The following is a 12,796-nucleotide window of genomic DNA, read 5'->3' on the forward strand; positions in this document are numbered from 1 at the left end:
CTTAGTGTAAACAATCACTGCAGTAGTCTCAATTCAAAGAAAGCAAATGCTTGAAAAACAAAAATATGCAAAATGTCTCACCATACACAGAATTTTTTCACAAAATTAAAGGTAAAAACTGAAGATACTAACAAAGTACATTTCTGAGTATCTTACTTGTCAGCCAAACAAAGAATGCCATTTATCCATCCTGATTTGATTAAGTCCTGATTTGATTAAATCATATGCTTGTGAACTGATGTGTTAGGCAGTACTTGTGTGGGTGAAAAATCATTTGCAGAGGAGAAATAAGTAAAATCTCATTATAATCACCATTAACAGGTGAACATTTCCAACAGAGTTCGAAAACAGGGAATACTAAATTTCATCCGAAACTAAGTGAAATCCCCACCCCCATAATTCCATCCTTCCCATTAGTAAATTATTAATAAAATTGCAATTTAAAAATTTAAAAAGAAATTTCATCGATGGACAATGTATTTTGTAGACATACACCGGCTGTTATAAGTATCTGTATAACATTCTTTTTTTTTTTTTGAGGCTCAAATGCTTTTAGGGCATTTCTGGTTTTCAGTAACTGTCTGGGTTCAAACCAAAGAAGCTTGAGCTTGAGGGCTTTGCTTAAGCAGGCACTTAAACAACTGAACTACTGGGCAGGCCCCCTCTGTATAACATTCTTGATGGAGCCTCATGATCTACATGAGGCCTAAAATATTTATTATCTTGCTTCATACAACATTTGCCAAGTACGCATAATTAATACAAATTTGACCCACCATTTGGAAATCTCCATCATGTGTATTTTACTTCAATTTGAGATTTTTACAGTTTGTTAATCTGTTACGTATATATCAAATTTTTATCCACACTGCCTAAAACAACTGGGAAGTCTAATTAGATGAGACATTATAGGGTCACAAGTGTTGGTATAAACTCCTCCCCTTGTGAATATTTTTCAAATGAATATCATTTGCAGTGAAGCTACTGTAATAGTTTACACTTATCAAGTTGAGAAAAATTACTCAGAGAATATTTGAAGTGGATACCAGAACAACATCTCATCCTCTGCTTAAGTCTGACAAATAGATGCTTCATTTTCATTTTATTGATAAATATTTGCCAGAGAACTGTGCTTCTATTTGGGGGAGGACATTACTGATATAGGCTATAGATGCACTGCACATTGAAATGGACCACTGCACGGACACGCCAACATTTTTATACTATTTAGGTTTTCTGTTTTGTTTTTTTGCAGAACCGGGGATTGAACTCAGACCTTTGCACTTGCCAGGCAAGCACTTATTCTACTGAACTCTCTCCCCAGCCCCCATTTTTATACTATTTATGGAGGCTCTCAAATGTTAAAGCCTACCCATGGTCTTCAAGTTAAGGACAAAGGTCTCAGACGATAAGTTGTTGATTCGCACAACTTGCCATTGAACATAAAAAGTTCTTTCAAATTACTTTTATCCCCTTTTCTCCCATTTTCTCTTTCTCTGTATCTCTTATTTTTCCCTCTCTCCTATGCTTTCTCTCCTTCTTTTTGATGTTCATATCTATCTTGCAGCTGTACTGACCCACTTGCTTCACCTCATGTCAGTGCACAAATTAGGTAACTAGCCCCCAACTTTAGTGTGAAACATACACTCACTCTGAAATATATATATATATATATATATCTCCCTTACAGTTCTCCAAAGCAAGGTGTCTGGTTTTTTTTCTTATTTTAAGAATGAAACATTTTCACAAAGGAAATAAAGTAAGCTAAAGATTATGCACTTGGAAATACATAAGAGCTTGCTAGAGAGGAAATGGTATGGTTTTCTGAATTACAGCACTAGAGACTTCAAAATATTACAATTACTTTCACCTCAGATCCTCTCAGAAGCCTTCTGTTCTGAATGCCCGAGGACATCGTACAGAGCAAACAAGGGGATCTTAAAAGAAAGAGCCCAAGTCCCATGGAAATAAGCACCTTACTGAATCACCAACATGTATTCATCACAGGCCCTGGCAATGATACCACACTGAGGAGAAGGCTACTCAACAGCTTAGGGAAACTATTGTACCTATTGCTTAAATGCCTGGCCCTGGTAGGAGGCCAATGGTAGCGAGAACACTTTGTTTAACTTGGATGTTTGTACAGCTAATCTTTCAATTATGTTATCCATTCTTAGAGGACATGTCTTTTCATGACTGCTTTCTTCTGTAGAATTCTACTTGTAGAAAGAAATGACTTTGAACTCTGAAGTAAACATTTCTTTCATTCACAGCTTAAATAAAGAGCTAGAGAGATAGGTTGGCAGTCTAAGCACCTGTCTGGCAAGCTCAAGGACCTGGGTTCAATCCCCAATACTACATGCTGTGCTGGCCACTGAAACATTTGCAAAGGAATATGTGAAATGCAGTTAATTTATATAGAAATAAAGCAAATATATATTATATATACATATACATACCTTATATATAGTATATAAACTACAGATTTTATATATATGTATATATATATACACACAGTTTAAGGGTAAGGTAGTCACTAAGTACTGAAAAATGAATACAGATCTTACTATAGGCCAAGTAATCCATAGGCATAGTATTTAGAAGTTTATTTTTACAATAGCATCATTTATAGTCATTATTATTATCATCCCCATTTAATAGCTGAAAAACTGAAGTTCTGAGTGGTTAGGCAATTTAGCTAAAAATCACAAAGCTACGATTTGTAAATGGCAGAGGCTGTCTCTGAACACAAGCTTCTCTGTCTCAGAGGTTCAAATTCCTATTAATTATTCAACCAATACTATCTAACAACACTATGATACAAATGCCATCTATAATTTAAAATTACTTCTAGGCACATTAAAAGTATAAGAAAAAACCAATGAAATTAATTTAAATAAGACAATGTATGCTTTTCCTAGTTTAATGCATCCCAAACACAATTTCAGCATGTAACCAATATAAATCATCATTAAATGTATTATTTTCACATTAAGTTCTTGATATCTGGTGTGAATTTTGTACTTAGAGCACATTTAAATTTGGACTCAATAGCCACATGTAGCTAGCTGCTACCATATTAGACAAGTTTAGATTCTAGGAAAACAAAAAGCTAATAAGGAGACCACTCATTCATTTGAACAAATATGGTAGTTCCTAACTATTTCAAGGTTCAACTTTTGTGGACTCCTGTTTCATGGGTTCTCAAAAAACATTCATCTAAATTATTTATCACCAATTTTTCGCTATGTTGTGGGATTTTTCAGTACTGTACAGTATATATATGTTGTTAAAATTATGTAGGTTTATGAGTTTAGAAGATGGTGAAGAACATTAGAAGTGTTTTTAAAAGGTTGGAATGGCTTATAAGAATATGGAAGGATTGAGAAAGCCTTAAATATATATAAATACTAAAAAAAATAAAGCGTCACTATTTTGCTGATTTGCACTTTTTGTGGAGGTGTCTGGAACGTGACCTCCACAGGTAGTGGGGGGGCCCTGTATCTCTTGAGAGTTAACTATACACCAGACAGTAAAGTCAGCAATGCACAAAGTAAAAGCTGGTTCTTATGAAGTTTAGGTTCTAGGAAAACAAAAACTAATAAGTAGAACAACTGAAAATTAATCAAAGACAGACAATTATAATTACTATGAAGAAAATGAAATACTATAATGTGATAGTGCGTAGGTGGCTGTTCGACTTGGAAAGATATACGAGGAGAGGACGTAGCAAAGTGTCAAACTGTCGCTAAGCATCACACACTATGGGAAGGGAAAAGACAGCGTGGTGAGGGAGCTGACACATAGTGTGGGCCAAGAACAATATTCTGTTCCTTCTAGTGCGTACATCTTTGTGGGTGCAACAAATCTTAGGTATCTACTTATAGCTCCACTGGTAAGAGCTAAGAAGACTGACAGTCACTTCATCAGAAATGCGCGTACGTATGAGGGCTATTTTGCTTTTACTTTGGGGACATCTTCAGAGAAAAGAGAAGTACAGCCATATGACATTTAAAATATTTCCAGGTGGCCTGAATAAAATGCAAGAGGAGACGAAAAGAGAGCAACTCAATTACACAATGTCAACGTCCTCATACTTGATGTATCACCATAGATTTTTAAGTCTTTTTCCATTCTTTCAAAGATACAGGCATGTAATTTATGTTATTAGTCAATTAGGAAATTCTCATAGGTGAGATCGCATAAAAATCATGAAACTACTTTAATAGATCCATACTTGTAAAATAGCTTGAAGTTGCATGCAGTGTGTTAACAATACGACATAAGCAGCATCCCAAAGCATTCGTTATGGAAGAAAACAGCACTGAACACCAGAGGTAAGCCTGACTGCCAACTTACAACAGGAGCTGATGATAATAATCGAAAGAAGAGAAAAGCATACTCACTGTAGACAGTCAGTTTTATGTCCTTGGCTTGTTTGCCAGCGGCGTTAGACACAGCACACTGGTAGCGCCCCTTGTCATTTCTTCGCGCATTCTTCAGGTGTAAAATTTGTCCTTCATCTAAAAGTTCAATGTTAGGATCTCCCAAAAATAAAGGCCTACAAAAAAAATAGTCCTTTTCTATGAATCCACTTTTTATGCCCCATATTTTCCTCTTATTCATTACAACATTAATGCACTATTAAATAAATAATACACTGAATCAAAGTTAATAAAAATGGCAATGGTGTAACTCAGAAAAATAAAATTTTTAAAGCACTTTATGAATAGTAGTTAATTACCACTGTGGCATAAAATGTTTCTCCACTTTAATCTTAAATTGTTTAATAACATTTACAGAAATTTGATAGGATCATAATTTCCTTCAGTTATTCATCCATTCTTATTCTTTTTAAAATTAAAAAAAAATTTTTGCATAGGCACAATTTCTACCATCATCTGGAAAAGAAAAACTCAGTTTAATATTACAGTATAGGAACTTCAAGCCAAGCAATATTATTTTTAAGCTAATATCATCATGTATCTGGAAAAATATTCATAATAGGATTAATGGCTATTATGCACTTTAGGCAGTGACTGCCAACTTCTCTAAAAAGTAGGTATTATAATAAATATGAATGCTTCTACTATTATAAGTACTGAAGGATTTATGTCCAAGAAAGGCTCATAAATAGTAGTCAAGGAAGAATTTTCCAATAAAAAAAAGCAATTTCCAACGGAAAAAGGTTAACTTCACATAACTGGCAAGAGTTTTACTTCAGGGCTTAAAACATCATGATAATTGAAGTCTATGCTATTCTAAGAATCATACCTCAAAAATCCATTCATTTTGTTTCAGGAAAATCCATAGCTAGTTTTTATAAAGCTGTAATGAATAATTACAGCCACATAATGAATAATTAAATGCTCTGCTCTACTAATAAGGCACTAGCTGGTCTACAAAATTAAATAAACATTGAATTTCCTAAGGGTTCATCCTTCGCTGTTTCTTGGTATGACAGTTTGTATAACGATCTCAAAAGTTAAGAGAGTAAAGTACCTTAATTTAATGCTTTTTAAGTTTTTAAGAGGAGGGAATATGAAATTTATGGAATTTTGAAACTTTTATTAGTTATTAATCATGTAATTATCACAAAAAATTAAACAAACAAATGAAAGCATTAAAATGGAAAAGGTCTTCTACCCCTAGCATGAGTTTTCTCTCTGACTCCTCCAAATAATCAGCCTGGTTTTTATTCTTCTGCATATTTGCAAAAACATTTTCACTCACTAATGCAGTTCCAAACCAACCCACAGCCTCAACTCTACATCATGCTGCTTGCGTCATGCTGTCTTTCTGATTTTCTTTTCCTCTGTAACACAGCTATGGGGACATCTGTGGTATGTATAGCTTGATCTTAATCTTTTAAACTGCTGTATGGTATTTCGTGATATGACTATGCCACAAGTTACCTTAACTATCGAGTCCCCCAAGATCAGGCTTCAGCCAGTTTTCTCTTTTCTGACAACACAACTGCACTGAGGGAGCCTCCCTGAGACACACACAACTAACTCACTCTCCTGGACACTGCAGGCATAAATGCTGCAGCATAGCAAATGAGCATTCCCTTCTAAGAGATTCCAACAAATCGCCTTTCAGGGCATTAATTTACTTTCTCCCTATCAGAATTAATGCTTTCCTATACTCTAGTCAAGACTTGATATTGTCAATTTTTTTATTTTTTCAATATAATGTGTGAAAAGCAAATTATATTTCATTCATATTTATCAAGTGTTGAACACAAGAAATTTAATGTATTTATTGCCTATATATTTTAATTTCCTGTTCATAATCCATTCTTATGCTGCCTTACTTATTGATTCATAGAAAAATTGAACATAACTCTTTTTTTTTTTGTACTTAGGACAGGGTCTACAGGGTTATACTATGCAGGTCGTACTCTTAGAGATTCTCCTGTTTTCAGCTCCCAAGCACAGGATTACAGGTGCACACCGCCACACCGTCTCAATCGCAGTCTCAGCCCCCCCTAGGGGCGGGCCCAGCATGGCACACCCGGGAATTGAACCTTGGCTGCTCTGCTCTGCCTAAGCAGGCACTTTAGTCCGCTGAGGTTTCAGGCTGATCCTTGAATATAATTCCTTATTCCATACACTGCAAATCTTGACTCTGCCAGTTAGTCCATCAGTGCCACCTCTCAGACACTGTAATAATACAGAATCTGTGGCAGCAGCATGAGAAATTAGGTCTCAAACCAATATGGGGCTGGCCAAGTAGCTCAGTGGATTAGCCAGGGGTTCGAGCCCCAGGTCTTCCGTGTCTGTTTGGCCTCCAGGATTTGCTGAGATGGCAATCAAGACTGGGCGTGGTGGTGCACTCCTGTAATCCTAGCACTTTGGAGGCTGTAAGCAGGAGAATCAATACTAGTTTGATCTAGTAGTGAGACCCTCGATACCCTGTAGACCCTCCCTTATAATACAAAAACAAAAAACAAATATGGATCACTGAAGCCACTTCAGTTTGAGAAAACACTGTAACTCCTGAGACTTGATTGCTTTTCTTTCTTTCTTACTTTTTTTTTTTTTTTGCCCAGGTATAGAATTAGCTTAAATATTCATCTTGCCATTATAAACACATTTTCATTTGTAATAACTCAACTCCATGTAAAATCATTGTCTTTGCATTTGAGTCTTGCATTTATCACTGTTGGTCTCTGGACAGAACTTGTTTAGTGTATAATACGTTTCAGTTACTCTGTTTCTAAAATAAATTCCTTTATAATTCATAAAAAATGAAATACTTTAAAAAACTTTAAGATTGTTTCTGAGCAATATTACTTTTTCACTCATGCTCATTTAATACTCTTTTGTGACAACATCCTTAAAAAGGAGAAGATCCACACGCAGTTATGCGTGTTTCCTATCTGTGAGAGCCTTGCAGCCATCACAGAAGAGATACTCACTTGCCATCTTTGAACCACTGGATGCTGGGGAAGGGAGAGCCTCTCACTTGGCATTCAAGGGTGGCGTTGTGGTTGACGATGGCAGACACTTCATTTGGGGAGCTGGCACCTATTATGCTGGGTGGAACTTGAACAAAGACATTTTATCATGAAAAATCTATAATTTACTTAAAAGAACTGGAAGAAGACAGGCAGACAGTCAATGAGCTCTAGAATATTTCAACAAAGTTTTAATCTAAATGGAAATAAATATTACAAAGTAATTCTTTTTCATGTCATGCCTCTTTACCCAAATGTTAAATTTCAATACCAGAGAACAGTCAGGAAGTGTTTGCTAGCAGGGAAATTATTTACAAGAATGACACTATATCCATTTTGAGGCACATTAAGCTTCAGTGCAAGGATTTTAAAATATAAATATATGGGGAGGTTCACAGAAGGTAATTATTGTTATATTTTTGCAATAAATAGCATAATCTTCATTAATTTTATAATGTTCAAAATCTACCTATCATATGTCATGTCTAACTTTATCTCTTATAAAGTGCTTCTCTGCTAAAATTGCTATAAGATGTACCATGAAAAAGAACATGTTAGATTTTATTCATAGAAGTACAACTATTTTAACAGACTCCTATACACTTCCATCACTATCTCACCCTCCCCTTCATACTTGATGAAAAGTGTTTGATTTTCAGCTTCAGAAAATGATGAGCCATGAAGGGCATCCTAAGGAAGGGGTGTAATGTGATAAGGTATGCTTAAGACCACAATGGCCTGGCCACTGAGTGGATCACAGTGGCAGAGTGGACATACTAGGGAGCAGTTAGCAGGGCTATTTACTACATTAATTCAGGGGTTTACTTTCTCAAAGGAATGGAAAAAAGAAGATAGTTTAACATATTTTAGGAAGCAAACCTAACAGGACTAGGCATTCGGTGGCAAACCACTAAGATACTAATTTTTAAATAGTATATTAGGCATCTGCAGCTAGAGGTCTGTTATGGTTTGTATCTAGTTGTCCTCCCAAAGCCTCATGTAAGTTTTGGGGCAGATACAGCTGGAGGAGCAACGAGCCTGTGCTTTCTTTTTCTTTTTCTTTTTCTTTCTTTTTTCTTTCTTGAAACCTCGAGTAACTGTGAGCTAAATAAACCTTCCTTCCCTTATTTTGAGTGTTGGGTATTCGTCCCAGCAAGGAGAGAAGAGTAACTAGACAAGGTCATAGAAGGAATATGAGCTGGGTAAAAATTGGAGTCATCAGCACACAGGTGGAAGGAGAGTCATGGGAAGACGGAAGGATAAAAGCAAGGAGTGCCAATGAGACTAGCAATAAGACAGACTATTGCATTTGTTTATAGATACTAAAAATGGTGATTATGAGGAAAAGAACAAAAAGTACTTCAGGCTTAGAGGAGAATACAACTTCATGTTGCAGTAGGTTATGAATGTGAATTTATATGAATGCTAATTTTAACTTAGGCTATCTAAGCTGAACTTCCACTAGAGATTGTAAATTATATGCCCATTTTGAAAAGCAAAGTACTGGAGAGAAAATCATTTTATTACCAAATAAACTTTCAAGGTTCACATAATTTCACTGACCAAATTTTAAGATATTAAATTCATAATTGAAACTGAAATATTTTATGTCATAATTTATTACATCACTACCTGTCTTAAAATCCTCTCCTCCATCTCCCCATTCTCCCTGTTCTAAAGCTTCTCTTTCTTTAATTGTACTGAGGGATGATTTAATTACAAGAATTAATTAAAACGCAAAGAAAATGGATTTGCTCCCCTCTGTAATTCAAGTACATCGTACCCACCTCCAGACATGTCCAAAGCACGAAAGATTTACATTCCATATCACAGAGCTATATAGCTACTTTCCACAAAAGTATTTTGTCCTCAGCTAACTGGAGAAATTGACAAGCACAATAATTTTCTATTTTATATGAGGTAGCATCAGTTTTGGGAGTAGGATACTTTGGGACCCATGACTCAGAGATATCTCTGTATTTTAAATAAAACTATATATATCATATGGAACTGATTCACCAATATTGAAAACAAAAATAATAATAGAGAGAAACACATGGTATTTTTCTGTTAATTTATTTTTCATGTGTTCACTTTGTCTAGAGTCAATCCTACGCAGTGTCAGAAATGCAAGGGAATTGTAGTTTTTCAAAGAATGTTTTCCTTACCTAGAACTTCCATAGTAAAATGCTTCTGAGCTACGCCAGCAATGTTAACTGCTTTGCAGGAATATCTCCCTGCATCCTCTGCCATGACTCTGAAAAGCTTTAGAATTTTCCCATTGTTCAGAATCTGAATAGTGCTGCTTTCAGTCACCTATAAAGGCCAAAAGGGTCAGTGTCACTTTGTTCCTATGAAAGATGTATAACTAAAACTTCAAATAAAATGTTTATATTTTTATTATGAAGAAAAATTCACATCTGAGCAATTTTTTTTCAGGTGCAGAGGAAAGGAATTAGATACACACGGATGTCTCCATTTACCTGCACATCGTCCTTGTACCAAGTAATCGCGGGTGATGGAGTCCCTTCCACTTCACAAAAGAGACTGGTCAGCTGATTTAGCAGCACTGACACATTTGCTGTGTGTTCCCTATCTTTAATTACTGGAGGAACTTCAAAAAGAGGTAAATTAGGATATGATAATCTTGTAATGAATATGATAAAGTTTCTTTATTAAGTCTAATAGAAAGCAAATTCTGAGATAATGTAATACCTCAAGAAGCTAGTCATATTGAAGCATATGTTCTATGATAACATGAAAATTCTGAACTACGTCATGATAAATTACAATCTGGGGTTGGGGAGATAGCTCAGTGGTCTAAGCGCCTGCATACAAAGCACAAGGACCCGGGTTTGATTCATGGTACCACAGGCAATACTGGCCCTGGAACCCCAGGCACATTGTGCTGGACCAGGCACCTGGTGTAGTGATGCATGCCTATAATCCCAGTGCTGGAGAGGCTGAGACAGGAGAGTCACTATGAGTTTGAACTGCACTGCAAGATCCTGTATCAAATAAGTAAATAAATAAATAAATAATTCTTAAAAATTCCAACTGATTTGGGATTTTTTGGTACCAGGAATCAAACTCAGGACTTTGTACTTTCCAGGCAGGTGCTGTGCCACTGAGCTATATCCCCAGCTTGATCTCACTGAATTTTATATCTCATTAGTTCAGGGTTTTGAATTTGAGATAAATTGAAAAGAAAATCTATTTACTTCACAAGTAGATAAAAAGGCAAGCTGCTAGCATCCTCATTTAATTCACACAGGATATTTTTTGCTGATAGAGCTGAGTATTTCCCAGCATCTACTGAAGCCAGGATTCATCAAATTTTCCTTATGTAAAATGATATTTGTACAAGATTTTCATTTAATGGTCATTTATGGTAACACACAACTGGTACCCAACGTAAATGCTCATCATTTGTAGAGGAAGATTAAATAAGTCGTAGTATAATCATACTGTGGGATGCTACTGATAGGAATAGAGGATCTCAAATAATTCTTTAGATTGTTTAGCAAACAGACTAGGTGGAGAGTAATGGTATAAATTACTACTACTTGTGTTCCTTTTATAAGTACAAAAAGGATAAATTATTATAGATGTATAGTTCCTGATGAGAGACATCACACATACACAGACGCACATATTCAAACACAGGTACGTGCACAAAATAAATAACTTTCTTTGCCTCTATCCAGCATAACCAGACGGCTCATCACACAGGAGCTTATCACTGTGTATCTTTTCCTATCACTCGAAGTTCAAAAGATATTAGGTCACAATAAAACACTACATGAAATTTTATTTATTTATTTATTTAGGCAGAACCGGGGATTGAACTCAGGCCCTTGCGCTTGCCAGGGAAGCGTTTATTCCGCTGAGCCATCTCCCCGGCCCCTACATGAAATTTTAAATCAAATAAATGAATGCAACCAGACCATTTGTTTTCTGTTAAATACCTCTATTCATGTTAATGTTGAATAATACTACTTTGAGGACATCATTTAAATACGTAAGAATTGAGACTGCACATACTCAGTTATGCTTTTAGCACTGTGTGAGAGTTTACCGTGGACTTCGAGGTTGTATTTTCTTTCTGTAGTCCCAGCCTCGTTGACTGCCACACAGATGTACTCCCCATTGTCATGTGGTGTGACAGAAGCTAAGACTAACAGTGCATCATCTTCTAAGATAGAAATGCCGGGCTCTCTGCCTGTTAATTCTCTACCATTGCGCAACCACTTGATGGTTGGTTTAGGAATACCTAAAGGAAAATTAAAGCTTTCTTAAAACAAAGTTTACAATTATTTTTTAAATATCCAATACATGAAGGACAAATGATCCTTTTTAGGGATAAAATTTGTATCCTAACAAAGGTCTATGCTACTTTTGAATTATTTCATCTGACATGGAAACTTGAAATGATTATTGCAATTAATGCTATTAATTAATGCCTCATCTGTCTTAAGACAGATGGTTTCTAGTATAAATTTTAATGAAGCTATTTTTATCAAAACACTTGGATGATCATAAGAAAAACATTGTCTTGGTGAAACCACAATGAATAGTAGGTTAAGAAAACTGTACCACTCAAATTATTAGATACGGGGAAAGTTTGACAGTGAAATCCATAAGACAGTATTAAGAATCCTATTATAAGATTTAAAAATATAAGAGAAGGACATATAATCCAGGATGAATAGAAAAGTATGGTAGCAACACCTAGAACATGTCATTGGGCTAAATTCACACTGAGTTAAGGTCTTATAAAAATGAGTAGGAAAGTCATATTTATGAGGAAAGTAAAGCAAAAGACTAACTTCTTTATGCTCATAGTAAATTACTGGCTAATGAAGAAAATATAGTGAAACAGATGGATTCTAGTTATCCGTACAAGTTTTAAAGGAAACAAAGGCTATAATCATTTTCTTCATCCTCGTCATTCCTTGAAGGATTCAGTAGACCTCTTAAGTAATATTTGTTGAGTTAATAAATAAGAAAGAAAATAAAAGAAAGAAGTAGCACTTATCTTTAAAGACAATAGAATAAGCCATGATCAAGATAAAATTCACAGCAAAAATAACTAGCCTTGTTTAAATGAACTTGCAATATATTTCAGGTGAAAATCAAGAACTAGAACAAGATGGCTTTTCCAAGTGCAAAGGGAAGTAAAGACAAGCTTGAATGGAAAAGGGGGAAAGATCCATAGAGAACAAGAAGCAACAGTTCTGGGGCAGGGTCTCAGAACAGAGAGGACCTTCAGTAGCCACCTGGGCTTACATCTTCCTAAAGAAGCTTTCCTTTCCAGAACTTTCATTGTGCATT

General features: G+C 35.4%; 1 protein-coding gene across 1 annotated transcript in view; it reads right to left on the reverse strand.

The window, feature by feature from the left end:
* Hmcn1 (hemicentin 1) overlaps window positions 1-12,796 on the reverse strand; it is a 474,287-nt gene that overhangs the window by 174,837 nt on the left and 286,654 nt on the right. Inside the window, exons 26-30 of the mRNA XM_023704108.1 lie at window positions 11,541-11,735; window positions 9,946-10,076; window positions 9,631-9,778; window positions 7,424-7,550; window positions 4,407-4,561 (exon numbers count right to left, since the gene is read on the reverse strand). Of these exons, the coding sequence (XP_023559876.1) occupies window positions 4,407-4,561; window positions 7,424-7,550; window positions 9,631-9,778; window positions 9,946-10,076; window positions 11,541-11,735 (756 nt within the window). The remainder of the gene's footprint in view (window positions 1-4,406; window positions 4,562-7,423; window positions 7,551-9,630; window positions 9,779-9,945; window positions 10,077-11,540; window positions 11,736-12,796) is intronic.

Source organism: Octodon degus, unplaced genomic scaffold, assembly GCF_000260255.1.
Source record: "Octodon degus isolate 3935 unplaced genomic scaffold, OctDeg1.0 scaffold00188, whole genome shotgun sequence".
Lineage (NCBI taxonomy): Eukaryota > Metazoa > Chordata > Mammalia > Rodentia > Octodontidae > Octodon > Octodon degus.